At 43.5% G+C, this 23,048-nt stretch overlaps 2 protein-coding genes and 1 long non-coding RNA gene across 11 annotated transcripts in view; 1 reads left to right on the forward strand and 2 right to left on the reverse strand.

Moving 5' to 3' along the window:
* Positions 1-13,942, forward strand: part of LOC126547228 (uncharacterized) — a 134,449-nt gene extending 120,507 nt beyond the window's left edge. For 2 of the 3 annotated variants that reach the window (XM_072288266.1, XM_055062815.2), the window contains 5 exons: positions 10,049-10,099; positions 10,221-10,280; positions 13,293-13,370; positions 13,491-13,556; positions 13,753-13,942. In XM_072288266.1, coding sequence (XP_072144367.1) covers positions 10,049-10,099; positions 10,221-10,280; positions 13,293-13,370; positions 13,491-13,556; positions 13,753-13,803 — 306 coding nt within the window. In that variant the 3' untranslated portion in view covers positions 13,804-13,942. The remainder of the gene's footprint in view (positions 1-10,048; positions 10,100-10,220; positions 10,281-13,292; positions 13,371-13,490; positions 13,557-13,752) is intronic. The other variant, XM_072288265.1, reaches the window with a different exon arrangement.
* On the reverse strand, positions 1,015-10,097 carry LOC140218505 (uncharacterized). Its single transcript, XR_011894785.1, has 2 exons — positions 5,927-10,097; positions 1,015-1,401 (listed from the first exon to the last, which is right to left on the reverse strand). It is a non-coding gene; the product is annotated as an uncharacterized lncRNA (long non-coding RNA).
* A 4,652-nt stretch (positions 13,943-18,594) lies between the features above and the next one.
* MED27 (mediator complex subunit 27) overlaps positions 18,595-23,048 on the reverse strand; it is a 70,925-nt gene continuing 66,471 nt past the window's right edge. For 2 of the 7 annotated variants that reach the window (XM_055062818.2, XM_050195405.3), the window contains 3 exons: positions 22,165-22,206; positions 19,653-19,730; positions 18,595-18,936 (listed from right to left, as the gene is read on the reverse strand). In XM_055062818.2, the coding sequence (XP_054918793.1) occupies positions 18,802-18,936; positions 19,653-19,730; positions 22,165-22,206 (255 nt within the window). In that variant the 3' untranslated portion in view covers positions 18,595-18,801. Of the gene's footprint in view, positions 18,937-19,652; positions 19,731-22,164; positions 22,207-23,048 lie in introns of those variants that run through there. The other 5 variants (XM_055062819.2, XM_072288270.1, XR_008609001.2 and 2 more) reach the window with 4 other exon arrangements.

A 23,048-nucleotide genomic window follows, 5' to 3' on the forward strand; every position in this document is an offset into this window, starting at 1 on the left:
ACGCAAACCACTAGCATGGTTGCAACATCACTGGCTTGTCAGATGGACCAGGGGCAATCACTTTTACAGATAGTTTCACTTTCATAAGATTTTGCGAGACTTGGCACTGTGCCAAAAACACTGTCGGACGTATATACAGATGCATCACTTGTGAAGTTGTATGGAAATAACACGGCAGTGAAGGAAATGGCATGACAGTGAAAATATTACTGAAAGTGATCACCCAATACTGCCCCAGAGCTTTGAACTTTACTCATAGATTAACCAGTGAAAAAATTGTGTTTCCTTTACAGTGTGCTTATTTTGCTGATCAGAGGAACAGGTTAAGCTACATAAAACAAATTACAAGAAAAGGAAATATCACCTCTGTACAGCTGAACATACCAGTACTGCTTTCAAGCACGAAAGGCCTAAATATTGCACAGAACTAATCTGTATACAAGATGACATTGTCACTTCTGTTTAAAGTAAAATTCACATATCAAAGTACTATATGTAATGCACACAAGTAATCTTTGTGTCAGCCTTACCCCACACCAGCTGCCAATTTCTTTTTCTATCATTAATGCAATACAAATGTTGTATTAATGCCAGCTGAAATAACCAGGGATGGTATTCTCGGGTGGTCAGTTGCAAAGGTACTTTCACTCTCGCAAGATTATAGCACCGGACGTGTTCGGCATCTGTGGGCCACAGCATCCTGTTACTGTGCCAACTATGCAAAGACAGCATGCCAGGAACGCTGAAATATCTCAAAAAGTGATTGTGCAAGGATATCACCCCAGTATAGTGGTACCAAAGTCTGCAAACAAAATAAATAAAGCTGGGTAGAATTCCCAAAGCTTCATTGTTTTTTTTTTTTTTATCATTGGCTGATTGTTAATGAGAACCACAAGTTAGCATTTTCCTAATCAGAAAAATGCCTGGTTCATGTGGATCTTGTTTACAATTTTTGTTGAGGAAACTAAGTTTAGAATTGAATGTTCTACATAGCAATAAATCTTTTAAATGGTATAGGTTTTAAAATGACTTTTTCTTAAGAATGGAAAACTTATTTCGTGAAATAAAAAAACATTCCCAGAATTTGTCCAAGCCAGATAAACTTAAGTGTACATATCAAATAAATACACCTTTTGGGCAAAACTGAGGTATTTTTAAATGCGAAACATTTCTTTTTCTGTCAGAGCCAAAGTCAAACACGAGGCCGCCCAAGGTTTCAGAGTTTGTCGCCGATGCACGTATACTCCCATGTGCCGCTTGCGTGCCGCTATTGGCTCGCCACCTCCTTGCTTCACTCGCATGCGCGCGCACCTCCTTGGGATTCACCACTACTCTTCGTGCCTCCTTGCTCCACTCATTGGTACGGGTGTGCGCACCAGAAATAGACAAGGCTCGGTTGCCCTAGGAAAGGGCCAAGAAAATTCAGAATATACAAAACGTTCCCCATTTTATCAGTTCAGGCAAAGCATTGCAAAAGTAAGAAGTTCTAGCTCAAAAACACCTTGAGCTATCTATCATAAGTCAAGTCAACCTTTGTGGCCAACGTGCCATAGAGTAATGCGGTTCTGCAATCTGGTGAAGCACAGGTACACATTGCAATTAAAAAAAAATTATTTTGATAAATACTTCGCTGTTCTGGTAGCACTCCCTGCAGTTTTTATGCTTTTACATTCTGGCTGGCTTGTGCTGCACATTGAGAGGTGAATAGCTGGTATGGCCTAAAATTCCAGGAGCTGCTGCACGAGCTCTATTCTAAAAACGAGCTGGTCATAGTGTGAGACTCTGAAGAGCTTGGGTATCTCAGGGTGTTGTTTGCAATGCTTTTGAAATAAGACATGACATTTAATGCTTGCAACATCAATGCTGGACCTGGCCAAGGCCCAGCATTGCAATTGCAATGTGTTCCATAAAGCAAACTCGTGAACTTCGGAAATTCGCGGGCGCTAGTTGGAATCGGTTGGCACAGAACAGGGTTAATTGGAGATCGCAGGGAGAGACCTTCATCCTGCAGTGGACATAAAACAGGCTGATGATGATGATAACTCGTGAACCTTTAGCTGTTTCATGCAGGTAATTACCATCTCTTCAAGAAATTCAAGGCAGAAAATGGAGTGCTGATAAGTGTTCACTGAAACGTCAATGCATTTTTGCCACAGATCTTGTGGACGTATTTGTCAAAAATAGTACTAAGCATGGGATTGTGGGCATCACTTCATTACAACTTGGCTTCAATTCTGCAAATAGGACATGTGCTCTGAAGGGAAAGTTATTCAGTGAAATTTTGCTATTAGTAGCAGTACTTGAATAGTAAAATTTTCTAATTGAACGCAATTATACAAGAAGAATGACCTTCAAATATTGAATTGAAGGCCAAATATTTCCGATTTCCAAACGAAGTGAAATATAAAGTGAAGTGAATTGGTTGGCGAAGAACAAACAAGCTTTATAAAGGTTAGTGGCTTTTATAGCCTTTTATCTCGTGACATCACTGCAGTCACTGTCGTTAACAAGAGGTGTAGTCAGTGAATCCAGCAAGATAAGCACGTGTCAGTAGCACATGCTGATTCACAACAATTCTTCCCCCTTAAGGAGTGAAGCAGTCGGGGGGACCAGGGCTTCCATTTCAACCTACGCAATGTCACTTCAGCGCAGTGAGTCACTTGCATTTCGCTGGTAGCGCCCTCAGACTTGGCCTGCACATCTACTTCAGACTGACCATCACTGCTGACCATCACTGCTGTAGCACCCTTGAGACCGAGTCTACCAACGCGTTTTAGCTCCCTTTAGCCAATGGTGCTTCCATAGGGGCCTCGGGTTTAACCGCTGCTTCTTTCACGCTGGTCCTCCTGGTCTTTAGCTGGTCGAGGTGGCAGCGATGTTGCTCCCCATCTGCAGTCTTTACTGTTGTCATGCGCGACACCCTTTGGCGGACTCTACCACACCTGGTTTCCATTTGTCACCAGCTCCGTAGTTCTTTAATGAAAAGTCATTGCACAGCAGCTGGCCGCTGTTGCATGCACCTGCAGAAGGGAAAGGTCATAACATGACGTTGTGCAATAAAGAGCGTGGCTGATATCCGAGAAGCATGGAAGCCGGGGTTTTCCCATTTGGAAGGGGAGCGTGCCGATAATGAGAAAGAATGTGGTCCAGCTTAACTTACAAACTGACGCGTATGTTCTTGTTTAATCCTTGTTTCACAGTCCTCACCGCTCTTTCTAAGCCAGACCATTAGACTACAGTTTGTAAGGAGCTGTCCATAAATGAGCGATGCCATTGCACTTCATAAATGCTCTGAACTCCTTGCGAATTGCGGCCCATTGTCCGTCACAAGAGTCCTTGGCAAACCGAACCGGATGAACATCGTTTGCAGTGCTTCAATTGTTTTTGCTGAACTGGCAGTGTTCATTGCAGTAAACCCAATCCATTTCATATGTGAATCAACTGCAATCATTAACATGTGACCTTCCATAGGACCCGCAGAGTCGACATGGACCTTAGACCGTGGCTCCTCTGTGTCTGGCCACGGCAAGGGTTGTCGGACAGGGGGCATACTGCCCCATTCTATGCGTGTTGGACACACATTGACCAGCTTCTCTATGTCCCAATTGAGTCCTGGGTACCAGAAAACAGAATGTGCCAGGTTCTTCATTGTCATCCCTTGATGTGTATCCCTTACACATTACACATCCATACACATCCCTTGATGTGTATCGTGCAGCATACGCAGCATTGGCTGCTGTGGATTCATTGGTATTACCGCTCAATGGCCCCAGTGCACAATTCCATGACTACACGTCAGTTCATCTTTCCTGTGCATGTTCACGTAATGGCTCCTGAGCAGCTTTCAAGTATCGTGGCCAGCCATTCTGAATGTAATCGCAGACTTGCGTGAGGTTGCTATCGTCAACAGTCATCTTGGCCAAGTTACTCACCAACTGCGGACAGGTGTTGAGGTGATCAGTCAGAAGAACCTACTCACGTGTGTCATTTTCTGCAGCCTTCGTGTTGTTATGCTCCTGCCACACAGGCAAAACAGCTGAGTGTGTCTGCAGGAATCAAAATAATTTTGCTCAGCAGTGAAAGAGTTCACCACTGGAACCCAATTAGTCAACCTTGCCTATTTAATCTGTGTGTTTAGTACTGCGCCAACACCACACTACGATGTATCATTTTTCAAGATAAGTAGCTTACTTGGGTCGTATTACTTCCTCTAGCAGCCGCTTTGTTGTTAGGAAAGCATTATCTTGTCTCGTTCCCCACTGCCAGCGTGCATTCTTTCTGAGCAGTTCATGCAGTGGCTTCAGAACAGTAGCCAAGTTTTCTAGAAATGCGTGGTAGTACGTCATGTAGTACGTCACGTGGTAGTACGTCATGAAGGCACTACGGAATCAGGGTGTAGATGAGCCATATGTAAAGATACTGGAAGATATCTATAGCGGTTCCACAGCCACCGTAATCCTCCACAAAGAAAGCAACAAAATCCCAATAAAGAAAGGCGTCAGACAGGGAGATACGATATCTCCAATGCTATTCACAGCATGTTTACAGGAGGTATTCAGAGACCTGGAATGGGAAGAATTGGGGATAAAAGTTGATGGAGAATACCTTAGCAACTTGCGATTCGCTGATGATATTGCCTTGCTTAGTAACTCAGGAGACCAATTGCAATGCATGCTCACTGACCTGGAGAGGCAAAGCAGAAGGGTGGGTCTGAAAATTAATCTACAAAAAACTAAAGTAATGTTTAACAGTCTCGGGAGAGAACAGCAGTTCACGATAGGTAGCGAGGCACTGGAAGTGGTAAGGGAATACATCTACTTAGGGCAGGTAGTGACCACGGATCCGGATCATGAGACTGAAATAACCAGAAGAATAAGAATGGGCTGGGGTACGTTTGGCAGGCATTCTCAAATCATGAACAGCAGGTTGCCACTATCCCTCAAGAGGAAAGTGTATAACAGCTGTGTCTTACCAGTACTCACCTACGGGGCAGAAACCTGGAGGCTTACGAAAAGGGTTCTGCTGAAATTGAGGATGACGCAGCGAGCTATGGAAAGAAGAATGATAGGTGTAACGTTAAGGGATAAGAAAAGAGCAGATTGGGTGAGGGGACAAACGCGGGTAAATGACATCTTAGTTGAAATCAAGAAAAAGAAATGGGCATGGGCCGGACATGTAATGAGGAGGGAAGATAACCGATGGTCATTAAGGGTTACGGACTGGATTCCAAGGGAAGGGAAGCGTAGTAGGGGGCGGCAGAAAGTTAGGTGGGCGGATGACATTAAGACGTTTGCAGGGACAACATGGCCACAATTAGTACATGACCGGGGTAGTTGGAGAAGTATGGGAGAGGCCTTTGCCCTGCAGTGGGCGTAACTAGGCTAATGATGATGATGACGTCACGAAGCCCAAGAACACCCATAGTTCCACAACACAGATTGGCTTTGGCACTTTTGCTATTGCAGCAGTGTTGTCTGTCTTAGGTAACAAGCCATTCATACTTGTACAATGTCCCATAAATTCAACTTCTGCTTGCAGTAACTTGCATTTCTGCGGATCCAGCTTGACACTGTGTTGCCGGAAACGTCTGAAAACTTCATACGTCTCACAGTTGCCACATTTTCCCGTGACTACCATGTCGTCCAAATGAACTTGAATGCCCAGAATGCCTTGCAGGATGCCATCCATATGTCTCATAAAAATCGTAGGAGCAGAGGCTATACCAAAAAGAAGTCGATTAAAGCAAAACAGGCCTTTCAGAGTGTTACTGATTAATAACTTCTTCATTTCCTCATCAAGCAGCAACTGACTGTCAGCATCTTTCAAGTCGATGGTGCTGAATGCTTCACCTCTGTTTAGGTTAGCAAAGATATCTCGTATTTTTGGCAATGGGTACTGCTGTGACACATGTAGCATTTGCACTCACCTTAAAATTGCCACACAACCAAATGGAACCATCCTTCTTGATAATCGGAAGAAGAGATGTGGCCCGTCTGCACTGTCGACAGATGAGAGAATGCCATCCTTAACAAGTTTGTCTATTTCATTAGACAGCTGCTCCCGCATTGCATATGGCACACAATGTGCTTTGCAGAACTGCGGCATCGCATTTTCATGCAAGTGCAAGTGAACTGCAGCACCATCAATGAGCTCTAGACCTGGCGTAAACAGATCTCTGAACTCCTCTATGAGTGCACTAACCAAACACACTAACGCTGGCAGTGAAGCTTAACTTTTGCAGCATGGCAACACAACATTTCAATTTCTCTTAGCTCCTCTAATTTTGCGGTAAAGCACTCCTAGATGGCGCCATAGAACTTTGTGTGAACCAAAATTTTAAATGTGGCCAGGTAAGGGGGGCCCTTAAAGGGCCGCATGGACACAGACTGAAAATGTCATGCGTAATCATTGTTTGCAAAGATTGTTCTTCACATACCTCAACTCTAAAGAAAGTGCCAAGATCAAAGTTATATATTAAAGCGGTCCTGAACCACCCCTTGGGCTTGGTGAAAAAACACAGTCCGCGAATAGCATACACTGCTGTGGACATCTCAGCCAAGTTTTGCAGTCGTGTGTGGCATGTGGAGCTTGCAAGCAGAGGGTGAAGTCACCTTTTTCTGAAAAACTTTCTTTTCAACAGAAGCCTGCTCCTCACTCTTTTCTGAACGCTTTATTTCGTAATATAGCTGATTCCCATATGCAGTTGCTATTGGCCAATAGCTGGCATCAATCGAGAAGAGTGATTGGATAAGTGCATTTTTTCCTACTGTTACTGTGTATATTTACCGACGCAGTTTAATAAACAGGCTGAAGTAAGCGAACATATGCTTTCCGATTTCAATAATAATTGCATACTTCCAGAAGAAGCCAATTGTCATCTCCTCAGGTTTGGCCATAGCCGCCCGCGTAGGAATTAAACTTTGGTTACCCCACCTATCAGTGTCGTAGCTGTCGACTCTCGCTAATTTCAACTAGGTAGTTTTGAAAAATTAACTAGCCTACAACCACATGAAACTTAAGGTCAGACCATATGCACACTTGCCAGCGTGTGCTCACTCCTGGCCGCTCCTGGTTATACGTCTTGGCAGACTTCGTTTCGTATTGAGCTATTGATAGTGCTTCAAAATGAGCAAGTTGGATGTGGCTACTATCCATCAGTCAAGCTGGTGCAGGACAAAGCCAGTCCACACCACAGAGCATGGCCAGACTGTAGCATATGAGCATTAGTGCACACTCACGCCCTGTCATCCACAAAGCAAACGCTGTGCATACACACTGCACATGCATGTAGCTGCAATCTGCTACATAACGTAGATACAGTGGCCGCTGCGGTGTGCCGTGACGAGTCCGCTGACTGAGCGCACTGTGGCTCGCCAAGGACAACCGCATTTGGCGTATTGTAGGCACCAAAATCGGAATTAGTGGCCTGTACTAAACATCTAAAATCAAATTTTAACTGCACACCACGATGGCGTTCACTAGGCTGAGCGTTCTGGGCACACCTCACTCTGCCATAGCTTTCGCAGTGCAAATCATTGAAGAAGGAGCAGAAGCACCGTGAACGGTATGTTTGACTGCCAATAACTCCGCTTCTGCTGAACACACTGAAGTACTTTTTGCGGGAAAGTATTTCTGAAATAGTCTATTTTAACTTCAAATGCATTTCTCGACTTCCATGAAAAGTGGTTGCCCTGAAAAACTTTTTGAACATAGTAAGAAAGCATTGCCGATCTGGTCATAGAGGCTGCTGTGAACATGTCAGCCAAATATTACTGCATTACATGCAGCAGAGAATTTACGATTTTGTGGCAAAAACAGCCAGAAGTCACTTGCTCTCACTTCTGCAGTGCCACCATGCAGCTTCACCGAAGGCAGCTGGACCTATCAGCGCTACTGGCTGATTTCGTGATCACGATAGCATTCTAAGTAATGCATAATTGCTAATTTTGAGTTAAATAAATGAAAAATATATGTGTCTGTGATTTCAAAGACAGAAAAATAATTTAACTTTTGCACTGCATGTAGCTGTGTCAGCTGCACGTGGCCTCCAAGATGGCAGCGGTGTGCTGTTTAGCATAGTGTTACAGTTGGCATCTAGCACCCTTGCAAAAAGGACTCTCGCCCACCATGCCTCATCGAAACGAAGTGTGACTTCCTAATTCGCCATGGTTGTCTCGAGTGTATGCTGGTCTGGCGGAAGCCCCGCAGTGTTTACAGGCCCCTTTTGTGTGTGCGACTTTAGAGGGACCCTTTCCTCGAACTGTCAAGCTCTGCAGGAGAACTTCCGCAAACCAGCAACGCGCGAAAGAGAAGGGTTCAGCTGTCTACTATTCCCAGGACCGCGGACTGCCACCTGCAGAGGCGTGCTCGCGAATACGTCAACTGGGAGAATGGATCAGTCGCCCTTCCGCAACTAAACGCCCTTTCGCGAACCAACGTTGCCTAGAAGAAAGGAAAAAGCATCTACATTCCCAGACCTGCGGCCTGGTATATCCGGAGGCGGGACGCTCATTCCTTGCTGCAGGCTTGGTATCTACAGTGGCGGGACACCCTTTCCGCAAACTAACGTTGCCTAGAAGAAAGGAAAAAGCATCTGCATTCCCAGACCTGCGGCTTGGTATATCCGGAGGCGGGACGCTCATACCTTGCTGCAGTCTTGGTATCTACGGTGGCGGGACGCCTTTCCGCGAACCAACGTCACCTAGAAGAAAGGAAAAACGTCTACGGACCTGCGGCTTGGTATATATAGAAGCGGGACGCCCATCTACAAACCAGACTCTGTGCCTGTCACGTGACGTCGACGGGAGCAAGATCCCTCCCAGGATTGTAGAGAGCCTATTTAAGGGGCTCCAAAATGTACTTTTCATCACTTCATTCTCTTCTCGTCATCTTTCACCAACCTTTGAATAAACCGTGCAAGTTTCGCACTAGAAATCGTCTCGTTCTTGCCTGGTCGCCATGGTCTACCGGATGCCTGCAGCCCGCCGACAACACCATGCTACCCAATAGTAACGTCGGTCGAGCTTCGATAAACAAGTGTCACTACAACTCGGCAGCAGTACGATACGCTACCCTGGAGTATGCAACAGCACTCTACCGCGGCTGCCATGGGGTGCCGCAATGAGAGCCCCTTCGTTGCCACAACACTCAACTTTTGGCCGGGGCTTTACTCTTTTGGCTTCTCTGCTTTGTAGCTTACAGCATGCTAGCGGAGACGAAAAGAGAAAGAAAGCTAGGCATCGATGTGATAACTTTACTTATTATAGAAGGATCAAAAAAATGTTTTCAGCACAAGATTCGTGAGACAACATCCTTTAATAGTAAGGCTATTCTATGATTAGTTAGAAAGTTTCAGGTCCCTCCTTTATTCTGCTCCAAAAATTCATTTTCCACATATGACAGCAGTAGCCCGTAGAAACGACATTGCTGTTTAACAGCAGACTAGACTGTCCAATGTGACTTATTAGCACGCATTACATATGTCTTACCTTGACACTCATTAAAAGTAAAATAAATCTTTAAAGCACTTTCATATTTACTGAAATGTAGAAATAAACCAAAATAAAGAATGAATACTTATAAATTTTAGCTATGCATCTGAAAGAGTAACAAATAGCATGCTGTGCTTACACTCATAGCACCAACAATTTTTTTAATTATTTTTGCATTGAACTTGGGACCATGCAAGAACACAACTCGTCCTTTTTTTCACACATTACATAATTAGTCCTGGCATATGCCCAATTTTTGCTAAAAAATCATTTTGCAGACCACATCATGCATTAAACAGCTTGGAATGGCCAATTTCGAAATGGGAAAATTACCATCCATCTGATTGTGCCATAATGAAAGAAACCCATACGAAGTACTCAGAAAGCAAAGTTCATAGTTGACAAGAATTTCATTCTGATCTAGGAGTCGAATTCAGGAACATCATTAGGAGTCAAGGGGATAGCAGTTTTTCCTTTCAAGAAATCTACACCTATATAGCAAATTTCTGCAGAATTCTTTTTGAGCAACCAATATTTGTTAACGAACATATGTGCAGGTAAATGACCGATGGGAATGTCCATTCTTTCGGACTGAGGAAGAAAATAATGTGAGTATAAAACCACACCTTTTCTCTGATGCTTTCACAAAAGTCTGAAAGTAGTGTTCTCGCACAACAAACTACACGATGCTAGCAGTAGCTCAGTTTTTGTTAACAAACCCATGTGCAGGAGGCGCCAGTGAATTACTGCTGGTCAAGTGCAGCCCTTCGTGATGAAGAAGGAAGCAATGTAAGTTGAACAGCACGCTATCATCTTCAATGCCTTCATATATAAACCCAAATTTGCCCTCTCGTGCATTAAAGGGACACTAATGAGAAAGATAAGTTCAGCTGTATTAGTAACCTGCCCTTCTAAATACCAAGAAATTTTGCAATTTTCCTCAAAGAGCAAAACTGTCAAGCTATCAACAGTGATAACAAGGTTGAGCATTATGCCTGGACTCCTCGGACAGTGTTTGAACAATACATGGGAGTTACATGTTGGCACAACGCAGCCCGCAAGGCAACTTGTGCTCTGCAGAAGGAACAGCACCCTGCGAGTTACCAGGCATCTTACAACAGTGGCATGATGAGGAGCATTGCAAGTGGTGTTGAGAACATTGCAGCTCGATGGTGCATGAGATAAGAGTACAGTATACCATTGTCGTTAGTCAGCACCCAGTCAAATATTTGATACCATTAACTTGTTATTTACTGCCCGTTCCACTCGGAGCAGTGCACACACACAGCAGCTCAGCAGGAACACTACCGTGCTTATAGTGTCAAGCGCACAACACTCATACCAGTAGTAGAAGGTACAGCAGTGGGGGGGGGGTCCGCCAATGAAGCATTGAGTGCAGCAGTGATGGTGCACTTGCTTTGTTTCATTGTTTATGCAGCTAAATGTACTCTGGATCTCTGGAGACCCTCTAACTCTCCGTATGTGAGGTTCACATGCGGCATCGAGCAGGACAGCCAACATCGGTTGCGGGAGCGCCAACGGTGTGAATGCACCTGGAGTGTCCATTTAATTGCTGTTCCAATAAAAAGCCACTGTTATTGTGAGAGAAAGCTTGGTGAGCCAGAAAAGACGCAGAAATGAAAGACTGGGGACACTACCTTACGTTTCCACAACAGCGAGCCTTGACAACTATTTTGACAGTGTCTGCTTGGGCCTAGTAAACTTTTTATGTGCAAGTATAGACTACGTTGTATTCTAAAGGAGCCAAGGACTGAACCAGGGCATCTACCAATCCGGAAAATGAGGAAAACTGGGAATTCTCAGGGATATTGAATAGTCTAAAAATACTCAGGGAAAACTTGGGGAATTTGTGCTTCTATCAGGGAAAATTAGCTCTCATTTTATTGAGAGGGAACAAAAGTCGCCCTTGTGCTGGCTCGAGTAAATGAGAGGTATGTCATAACGAATTGTCTTTGACGCCGTGTCGTCAGCTGGAAGTGTTGCCAGTGTACAGCCAACGACCGATTTTCCGGATGCCAGATTTTCGGGTCATGCCCGATAATGTGGACAGCTTCGCGGCACCACCACGTACCCCATAGAGTCAATGTACAAGAACGTCTGAAATTTCAGATGCAAGAACCTTTCGCCGTCCGATTTTCCAGATTTTGCCACGACCGCAGGTCCGAAACGGCATTAATCAAAGCCAACATCACTGTTTTGATTTTCTCACCACCTCGAACTGGCACTCTTGCATGCAGATCCGCTGGCAGCCGTAGCCACCACTGCGGCAACGTGAGGCCTAGCTGCTTCGACGTTCGCTATTAATGTTCTTGCCGTTCGGTGCCATGTTTTTCATTGAAAGAATTTGCCACTGTTAGCAATGGCACCGACTCCACCTCTGCAATCCTCACAATTGGCTTCGAAGCTTAGAAAGCACGGCGCGTTGCATAATGTCGGTTCCTGAAAGGCAGCTTCGCCTCAGCACAGCATTGTTACGCGGTGAAGTTTACGTGAAGTATTGCGGTGAAGCTTAACAACCGTGGGAACGGGCAACTGTCACAAAACGCAGTACGTATTCCCTAATTATAGACGCGCGCACCCGCCGTCGCCTATCACAGTACGAGCACCGATGTGCCTAATAAGCGTATGGGCAGGCTTTCAGAGCTTTTTTGGGCGTGCCTGTGGCGATTTGAGCCCTTAAGGGCAGTAAAAGACATGCATTCATTTTTTCGGACTGCCCGATTTTTCTTAAATTTTTGTGGCCCCTGGGGAGTCCGAAAAATCAGACGTTGGCTGTACAACTGACCAAGAGTATGCTTCAAATGGTAAGTGGGCCGAACACGCAGCGGAACGAGGACGAGAACAGAAAGGACCCTCGCATTGAGGAATAATTGGGAAAAGAACTCTGCCACCTCCTCTATGAAGCAGCTTGAGCTCAAAAACGCAAGGTGTTGGCTGACGCCGTGATGCAGGTGACCCTCATCCAAACCAAAATAAACTCTTTAAAGCAGTGAAATGCAGCACTGAGGCATTGCGTGCGGGCTGAGAGTATGTCAGGGCAGTTGAGGTTGACTTTCCAGCTGCTGAGAGAATCTTACCTGTGACAAAGTTCGGGCCTAATACCAATGAGCTTGCTATCGGGTTGATAGAAATAGCTCATTTTCGAAAACATTTGCTTCTGTATGCGTCTCTTTTTATTCGTATTTGAAAATGTTCGACTTGATTTGCAATGGGCTTTACCATTATTTTTTTCAGATATATTTTATTAGCTGTGCATTTTACTAACCCCTCCCTTCAGTTTTCTATTTTGAATAAAATAAACACGACTCCTTTCTATTCAAACTGGATTAAGTAGATTTTTTTTTTTTAACATGCTTACTAGAGAGTGACAGCATCGGGCGACATGGTGCCTGCCCTTCTTGACATAAAACAAAGTTCTGTGTCACTCAGGGAACTTTACCTGGAAAACTCAGGGAATTTGAAAATGTCAACTTGGTAGACACTCTGTAAACATAGCAAGTTTCGAGAATATTTACAAGGGCACAATAGCCCAAATATGAGAAATACTTTGAAATTCATGATACCACGCTGATGTGCTAGTGCTGTGGTTTCTACGCGAAATTAAAAAATTCAAGTTTTTTTTTTCTTCTAAACCACTTATTACGAAATTAACCAATATAGCATTTTTCTTTTAAGAAATACTTTATCAGACTGACCTGATTTATTGTACAGTGTTCTTTTAAACAAACTAATACCCAAAAATTCCCAAGCTTTCTTAACAATTCTTTATCCTCTGTGCAGGTGGCAACACCATTAGAAGGTGAACATCACAGGCTGTTTTCATTCTTGCATGAAAAAAAAGAAGCAGAAGAAAGGAATGTGAGTGAAATAAGTTTCATCTATAAATGCAACAACAAAAGTGGCGTCCAAGTTGCCATTTCATAAAGTAAGTAACAATATTGGCAGACACTCATTTTTTGTTGACAAACTTACATGCAGGAGAAGGCACCACTGTGTGAAGAATGGCCAGGTACTTTCTTCATAGATGAACTACAGCCCAACAATGTAAGTGAAATTAGGCTTCCTGACCTCTTATGATTTTACCCTGTCAGATAAAAACAAACATACTAGTTTCGCTTTGTACTATAAGCTACTTATGTATGGGCACGTGGTCAATTTAAAAAGAACTAAACTTTACACAAAGCCTACACAGACAGAAAAATAAAGTAGTAGTATGTGACTGCTCTCATCTTATGTGCAGGTGGTAACAGCAGTGACCGATTTTGACCCACATTCGATGTTCTTCGACTAAGACGCAGAAGAAAGCAACGCAAGTGAAGACTGCTTAACCTTTCATGGCTTCCTTTGCTGAGAACAAGAGGAAAGGGGGTTAACCAAGGGGCCCGAATTTTATTAATCATACCATAAGAAGCCAACAAACAAAAACCTCAAGGACAACATAGAAAAAATTACTTGTACTTACTAATTGAATTAAAGAAATGATAAATTAATGGCAATGAAAGTGGATTAAAAGATAACTTGCCGCAGGTGGAGAACGATCCCACGTCTTCGCATTATATGGGCGATGGTCGCACATAATGCAAAGAGCATTGCACGCGTAGTGTGAAGACGTGGGATCATTCCCCACCTGTGTGGCAAGTTGTTTTTTCATCCAGTTTCATTGCCATTAATTTATAATTTCGTTAATTCAATTAGTAAGTACAAGTAATTCCCCCTATGTTGTCCTTGGTGTCTTTGTTTGTTAGCTTCTTATGATATCATTTGTTGAGAACAGGCATTCATGTCATACTTTTGTGCTGCTAAGTGACTTAACAAAAAGAAGCTGCCAAATATTGTGAATTATGCAGTATTATTCATAATGTAGGTCAGTCTTCAGATGTCATTTTAACAAGATCAGAACAAGATTAGGGTTAAACATCTGCCGACTTGAATTTATCAGAAAAAAAAAAAAGTCAAGATTTCTTGCCTTTGATGAATACGCACAGGACCAATCTCTGCCGTTTCCTTTTTTTCTTATCTTATTTCGTAGGAATAATCCACAAAATGAGATACGGAAAACGCACATCTTGGGTTGTGTGACAGTTCATGGTTGTGCTCATAGCTTGTTAACATATACCTAAGGAATTAAAACATGGACCTATATGCCAAATTCTATGCAATGCATCCAAGAGCACATCTAAGTAGGGTTATTACTTATCTTTGGCTTTTACAACTGAGTCAAATTGGAATCGTCACTAAAATATTTTGCTAATTGGTGAGAACAAGGCTGCCATGGCTGTAGAATATGTTGCTAAAGCAGACTCTTGTTGGCAAAGTCCCATCTAATGAAACAGTGACTTCAGGGTCAGGCGTTCCACTGGTGAAGCCTGTAAGTGCATCACAAGCACTGCTACTTGTAAAGCACAACAGTTCTGCAGAATTATTTGCTGGCATGAAGTAGTATGTGATGCTATAAGGTCTGCCTTTCAATGGGTCATGTTGGGAGGAAAGCCACCGCTAGAATGAAGCGAACAGTTCCTTTCCCATGCTGTTAATCCGATACTCATAGCTTCAGCTAAATTTTGTCTTTGCCATAATGATGTTGCATTACGGCGCAGTTCAATTTGAAGCATATTTTACACAAAAGACTTTAGCAATATTGGCGGCGAGGAGTTACGGAGTCGCCACCTGTCGGAAGCGCCTCGCTGGCGTAGTATGAGGGATCATGCGACCCGCTTCTCATAGGTTTTGCTGTCAGTGCTCACTGAAAACACCACGCGCGAGCTCTCCCGGACATTTCTGTAAGTACTTATGAAACGAGAGAAGTTTTTTACTGTCTAAATAATAATCTTGGGCAAACTGAAAGCACAGAATCGTTTACAGACACTATCTCTTTACCGAATACGTACAGTGAACGCCACTGCGCACGGTCACCGCGATGGAGTCTCCCGAACCGGCTTCTTGCATGAAAGATAGGTAAACGCTGAGAGCAAACTATGTGAAATATGTTCTTATAGTGTTTCTATAACTAAATGGAGCGTAATAGAATGAAGCCTCAATGCAGCGATCGCACAGATTCGCAGCGACCGACTGCGCGTCTGCATGCTTGTCCGCACACTGTTTCGTTTCCGCCGCGTGCGCGTTTTCGCACTCTGCCATGAGCTTTAGGCCGCAGAATATGAGCATTTGACAGTATACAAGCAACCATTGTTGCATGGGTGCTATCAGAGCTGTTCAAAAATAATTTCATTGTAGAGACTTCGACGCCTGTGATGTGCCGTCGCGACGATTCAATCTGTCTTTTTTCTTCTAAATTCTTGGACGTTTCAATATTATTTCTCGAGTTGCGTCGCACTGTATGTTTATCGGTGTTCTCAGGGTGCGATTTCCCGCCGCTGCTTCTTTTTTGTAATACAGTGTATTAATTCATAACACAAGCGCTAGCATGACCATATGTCATGCTTTTTTTTAATGTGCTTCTTACCGCTCCCTTTCCACTCCAATGAATTTGCCAGTATCTATAGCATCGACAAGTTCATAGACCAAACCGTCATGGGATTAGTCGGGCGAGTCTCAGTGCGCGTTTTCCGAACAACGCAGACCCGGCGCCATAGCAGAAATCTTCCTCGCGTTTGTGCTTGTTGCATACCCAAGTTGTAGCCGATAACTGTTTGCCGGTTTTATGTTTCGCGAGCCAAGCTTCACGCAGCTTTTTGTCCTGCGGCTACGTGTGAATAAGGCTGACACCGGGCTCCGTTGCGTACGTCCGGCACTGCGGCACTGAGCAGTAGCCTACCATGTTGCGCGCCTTCAAAGGCAGCCACTACCTATTGTAGTGCTTTCAAGCGTCATAAAGGAGACACTCGAAGCGGGAAAATCTCGCCACTAAATGAGGACCACAGCGTACGAGGGAATTTTAAACTCTCGTTTTCAGCTCGCTTCAGCGCTCCCGAAGCAGCCGACGCGGCCGCTATGGCCACGTGATCCCTAATAGCACGTCACGCCGACGGTGGCGCCAGCTTTTCCAGTGGTGGAGCTCGAGGCCAATAATCTTAAAATTAAATTAGGAAGTTTTGCATGCCAAAATCATATGATTATGAGGCACAGTGTAGTGGGGGACTCCAGATTAATTTTGACCACCTGGGGTTTAATGTGCACCTAAACGAAAGTACATGGGCATTCTTTCATTTTGCCCCCATCGAAATGTGGCCACCGTGGCCGGGATTTGATCCCGCGACCTCATGCTTAGCAGCACAACACCAAAGCCACTAAGCAACCATGGCGGGTACCAATACAATCTTATTATTGAAAGTAAGTCACTATTATGCTCAGCATTAAGCTGCTGCTCAAGGTGTGGCTGATGAAAATGGCCTGCCCTTGCAAGAGTCACTGAACTACAGTAACGCTCTGGTTTGGAGATTACAGTTGCCCTCTTTGTATACTTAACATCACAATTCACAGGACAGCAGTGCTGGAATGTGTGCACCTGTGTCTTTCATCTATGTATTGTTCCTTGGGCGGTAGTGCAGTTACCCCTACAAGCCAACAGCTTTATTTTAGGCGAAATGGCTTAGTGGGAAGTCACTGGGCTTTTAAGACTGCTTCAAAGTGGCATAGGGAGTAAAAACATCCATACAAATTAGTTCTGCCTAAAAATGTATACCCCTGCAAATGATGAACATACACATACATGAAAACATGCCCCTGAGGCTTCATTTCACACTTCTAGACCTGCCCAAACGTGGCAATTCAGCTCAGTTGGGAGTCGGTATGTGTTACCAACAATGACTCAAGAGCCTGCTTCCACATAGTAATACGAATTCTGATCCCATTATTTACTTTGAAGATTAGGTTTTATGTATATATCTGCAATATGCTAAACTCACAAATATATATATACAGTAAAACCTAGTTAAACCGTACCCGCTTAAACAGTAGTTTCGTTTTAAATGTAGTAAAGTCATATCCCCGACTCAGTGGCCATTGAACATAATGTGTTTCGTATCCACATAAACTGTACCACCTTATTGCATACGTATCGGTTAACACGTAGTGTTTCCACTTTTTGCCGCGCAAACATGGTGGTGCGTTGTCTCCATTGGGTCGCCTGGCAGAACAACAAGCCTCAGAAATCGGAACTATGGATCAGAACAAGGGCCTCCAGGCGCCCTGTGCGTTTGCGCGTGAAGCCACATCATCATTTTGGCGCTATGCCAGAGAGTGTTGTGGCATCGTGCAAACAAGGGCTCGTGTCATGCCAAAGCTCGGATAAAAAAAAGACGCCAGGTGCTCAGCATAGAAGAAAGATTAGACATCGAACGTGACACGAAGAAGTCGGCGCTGGCACGCGACAGGGATCTGCTGTTGACTACGGTGTGTGGCATTTGGAATGCGAAGAAGTTGCTCAGCAGCGCTGCTGCAACTGCGAAGACATGTCAGCTACGAGGTTTGACTTTTCGCCATCGTTGCCGAAGTGTCGACTAGCGACAGTGATGAGGACAACATGGAAAGCGACAGCACGGGCTATTCAGGCCCGACAGTGGCATAAGCTGCGCGTTACGTCAACCTCATGAATGCAACCATCACAACGAGAACAGGGGCGCGATAACGTAACTTTATTCCAAACAGAAAATATTCTAAACTCCGGCACCCGGCAATGAAAAAGGCACCCCGGGACTTCTGCAGCACTACTGCGCGCGTGCACGGAGAATACGTAACGCCAACGAGGAATCTGCCATGCGAATGTTTGCCAAGAAGAGGGGGCTGGCTGAAACGCTGGCACACAGCTTCAGTAAGTTTGAGGCTGCTGTCGTTGTGCTAGGCCCCGCAGCATCAAACGGAAATAACACTTTTGTCACGCGAAGTGAATAAATACTGCTGTTTTTTTTCCCCTTTCATCGCACTCTGAGTTTCATTTTCGACAGGTAAGTGGGCGATCTCATGCTATTTCGGTTAAACAGTACTGCCATTTAGTACGTACTTTATCCGAGCTCCGGCCAGCTACGGTTTAACGAGGTTTCACTGTATCTGCATTTCATGAAAGCAAACCAGATCAAACAGCACCACAACAAGCATGGTAAGGAGAAAGAGAAAAAGGCAAGGCTCATAAGGACATGTGCGCACACGTGTGTGCAAGTTCTTTATTACATGTACATAGAGATGATCCGATGGATCAGCAATGGCAAGTTGTCTCAATGTGGTTGAATTTAACAAGTGCTCAGCACATGCTTAATCTTCTGGCAAAGCTGAACTAAAGCAGCCAACTCGATTCAGATGAACTCTCAAGACATGACGTGGTCCAAAGGAATGCTCACGGCCTGCAGGTTTCATGGTACACATCCAAATTGCGTAGGTCCCTCCATGTTGGTGGCATGTTGTGCTGGAGTCGTGTGCCACACCTCCGACATGGCGCTGAGAACAGGTGCAGGTAACTGTGGAGCCACGTCTGTTACAAACGAATAAAAGGAAAAGCTTATTTATATCTCAATAGGAGATATCTGTAAAAGTGAAGTAATTTTGAAACCGTGAAAAGTGTTATTCAGGGGGAGGAAACACACTATAATAATTTAAGCAAGACATTGTATGTCCAGACAGGCATATACATAGCTTGTTTTACACATCAAATAAGCAGATGCCTAAAAACAAGTTCAGCCTCTTCTCTGACAAGATACATGTAGGTTTCTTTGCAAGAGTAGGTTTTTGGGCCAGCTGGTGATGCATATTTGAGTACAGTGAAGCGCGATAGATGGGACAAAGGCGAGACAGACGAAACAAGCGCTTGTCCCGTCTGTCTCGCCTTAACTTTTTCTTCTCTATCAGACTTTATTGTACTCAGATAGGTTTCTTTGTCAAAGGTAAAATAATTGGAACGAAAGGTTTTTATTGTCTAGGGTTGGCATCCATCTTTAACCTCTGGCTATGATTCACTGTGACCATATGGTCACTGCATCATAGAAAGCAGCCATTCCTGTTATTCCAATCATCAGCCTTGGCTTACCAGCTTAAAATGTTTGTGGAGAGGAACTTCCCATACTTGCACAGCAATGCAGAGAATACTTTGAACAATGTTCCAAATAGGACCAGCACCCCTAGAAGACCCCTATAGCCCCTGTTCATAAATGGCCTATGCCCTGTATAGTCCAAGTGGTACCAGTCACTTACCAGGAATGATTTAACAGCCAAGTCAGGAAGTTGTGGAGAAAAGAAATGAAGCATTGCTGCATTGGCATGATCTGTCACCTGCAAAAAAGAGAGAATACATAAGAACAGAAGTCGTGATGCAAGCAAGGCATGATAGCAGTAAAGTAAGCTTGTAAAAACAAAAGTTGAAACTGAGCTAGCTTAGGATCAATCTAACTTGGTCATTTGGAAATGTGAAAGCAAGCCATCCACATCAAACTTGCTTACTTAACCCTTTCAGTGTAACTGACTTACCGGTACATTTCTGCATTACTGTCTCGCCATGTCACTGGCACGCCCGTATGTTCTCCACTCTTTCATGAGGACCATACTAAGAGTGCATTCGCCATTATCCATGTCACTTGTTCCCTTCTGAATAACCGAAAATATACCGCTGTGTTCATTTTATAATATCTGAGAAAAAAAATGACACTGGACATGTGGCCCCTTCGAAAAACCCGACACCAAAAGGGTTAATCATAAATTGCTTCATATCTCAGTAGGATAGTCTTAAAATTCTCACGTAAATACATGATGCAAGCATTACCAGGTGATATCAAAATGCAGCAATATTAGAGTTGTTGTGTGCTATGATCAGAAATAAAATGAGGACAGCATTGCAAATTAAAGCCAGGTACATAGGTGAGAAGTAAGTTCACTAAATCCCGTAGCTGCAAGCTTTTGGGGCCTGGTTGGCAGGATGCAGCCAAGCCAACAAGACGGCAGCCATAGCAAAACTAGCCTAAGTAACCAGTAAAGCATGCCAAAAAATGTTCCCAAGACAAGCGAAAAGCTTCATTACCCAAGTGATGCAGTTAATTACAATTATAAACAAATGTTGCACTAGAAATATCCATGCATGTTTGGCAACATAGTTGGATTTCTCCAAGCTGCTTTCAAGGTTGCCACACGATCGCCAAAGATTGTGTCTAGCACAGACATGTTTTTCACCCTTCCTCTGTGCCTGTAGAACATGGTGCCAGTTCTTTTTTTTTTTTCGTCTCGCTACCACTGCACCCCTCTCATAATCATATTATCGCACCCAATCATATCTATAATTGATCATGCCAGCGCAGTGCAACTTCCAAGCCTCTCGCCAGAGGGGAGGGACAGGTGATGGCATGTAATTGATTGTTGTCTTTTCCAGCTCGCTGAGCCAATGTATTCTACTATGCAGCAAATACTACAAACCTCAGGGACAAAAATGCCTGATGGGCATAGGCTATCGCAAGTGTGAACACGAATCTCCGAATACAGTTCAATACGCAGTCAACAAACATCTGTATGTACTGGTTTTAAATAATGTCATTGTTCTTACTGCATTTCTGACAAAAAATACTTTCTTTTTTTTTTCAGGATGACAGTGTGACTGGCAAATTATGTCCGTAATAAAAAATGCCACCTCTTCATCCTTTCCAACCTGTATTCCATCCAACATAACTCATAGATCTGAAGCAGCATAAGAAGCCTTTGCAATGCGCACGAAAAAAAGAAGATAATAGGCTTTGGTCCACTTGCCCATCAGTTCTACACACCTACTAGTCAGTGGATCTACATCAATCATCCTGTCGGGAGTTTCGCAGAGAACGAAATCTGTCATTTTTCTCTTTAGTAGTTCTCAATACTTTGTCATATTGTGATATGTTCTCTGCTTCAAATAAATAATTTCACTTTAAAACGACTGATGACCCTACCTTGTTACAGTGTAAATAGAGATGCAGCCTCCACCACACTTCACCCCAATATGACTTAGCATTTTTTTTCTTTTCCTGCGGGTGCTGCTGGTGATCTCTGGTTGGGGTGCCTTGAATGTGCTAACCTAATACAGCTTCCTTCCGAATCATTCGTACTGTGAGAGATGCATCTTCATTGTTTGTATTAAGTCCGCCGCAGCTGCTTTCCTATAAAGGTCAAATGCAAAAACACTCCTGTGCAGACCTTTGGGCGATTGTTAAGAACAGGTTGTCAAAATTAATCCAGATCTTTTGCCACAGCGCTTCATGGCCCCTGCATTGATTTGGGATGTTATCAAATCGGGGCATTCTCCTTTTCAGTGGTTCCACTCATCCTATGCCAAACATGCAGAAGTATCAATTGAGGCAAAAAGCAAGGGCCAACTTCGAGGCATGAGAAACGACTTAATTCATAAAGCTTTCAGCAGCATGGTATGGTCTAAAACACTACACCCAGAAAAAGCTATCACAATAGCTTTTATCGCCAACAGTTTATAGTGTCGGCGCTAACAGCTATTGCCACATTGACACTTACAATCCATGAAGCCACGCTGAAACTGGCCCTCATTCTTAATCATTTATACTGAAGAATTATATAATTATTTGTCACCGGCTGAAGCCCTTCAGGCTTCACACCAGGCTTACTGAACCAACATCTACCTATTAAAACAGGAAAGAAAATTCTCCAATTAAAGCATCCACTTTTATTTTGTATATGCTTGCACAAAAATACCCTAAGGAGGTTAAGAAAGTATGCCCACCTTTTGAAACACCTGGTACCGAGACTTCGACCACATGTCGAGCTACAAAAATGTAAAGTATATTTAAGAAAATGAGAGAGAGAATTGTTTTCACATCATCGCTTGAAACAGCAGTGTCTTAAGAGAAAACTTTAGCTCGGGGCCTCCTATCTAAGTACATGGGAAAGGAGAAATCATTTTTCTTGGCAACCAATGCACCAAATTTGTTGAGATTTGTTACACTTAAAAGAAAAAGTTAAAATATAGTGACTGTTGGTTACGAATTCCTGCATAGGTCATCAATGTTTTATTATAAATTGGCAAAAATCACAAATTTTCAGAATATGAAACTATCAAGTTTACAACTCTAACTTGGCAATGAAAAATGATATCACGATTGTGTAAACTGCACCTAATAGTACATCTAAAGCAGACAAAATTGATATATTATACATGGCTTTCAAATAGACCACTAATTTGTGAGTAGAACTTTTGCAAAGCTCTTGTAAACAATGCAACAAATTCATGCAAGATATAAATTGACATAACAAATTTGTACACTTTGGATGCTCTATTAGATGGAGTTTACAGAACTGAGATTCACCAATTTTTGAAAATTCCTTTAAAAATATTCACACCCTACAAAATTCTGCTCCCAATAGTCCCTAAAATTTACCTTGCTCTCTCAAATGCAACCAACTTCATTAAAATCACCCCAGTGGTTATCTCAGAAAAGTGTTTCTGCATTTTGCATGTATTTGAATAGGTGGCATCGAACTTGGGCCTGAGCTAAAGCTTCCTCTTAAGAGAGCACAAAAATATTCTGAGCCCTTAGTTTTCAGACCACAATTTTGTGTCTATGTGTCCTTGAAGATTTGTGTTTTCCAAAACATTATGGTCAAGCA

The sequence above is a fragment of the Dermacentor andersoni genome, chromosome 1, assembly GCF_023375885.2.
Source record: "Dermacentor andersoni chromosome 1, qqDerAnde1_hic_scaffold, whole genome shotgun sequence".
Classification (NCBI taxonomy): domain Eukaryota; kingdom Metazoa; phylum Arthropoda; class Arachnida; order Ixodida; family Ixodidae; genus Dermacentor; species Dermacentor andersoni.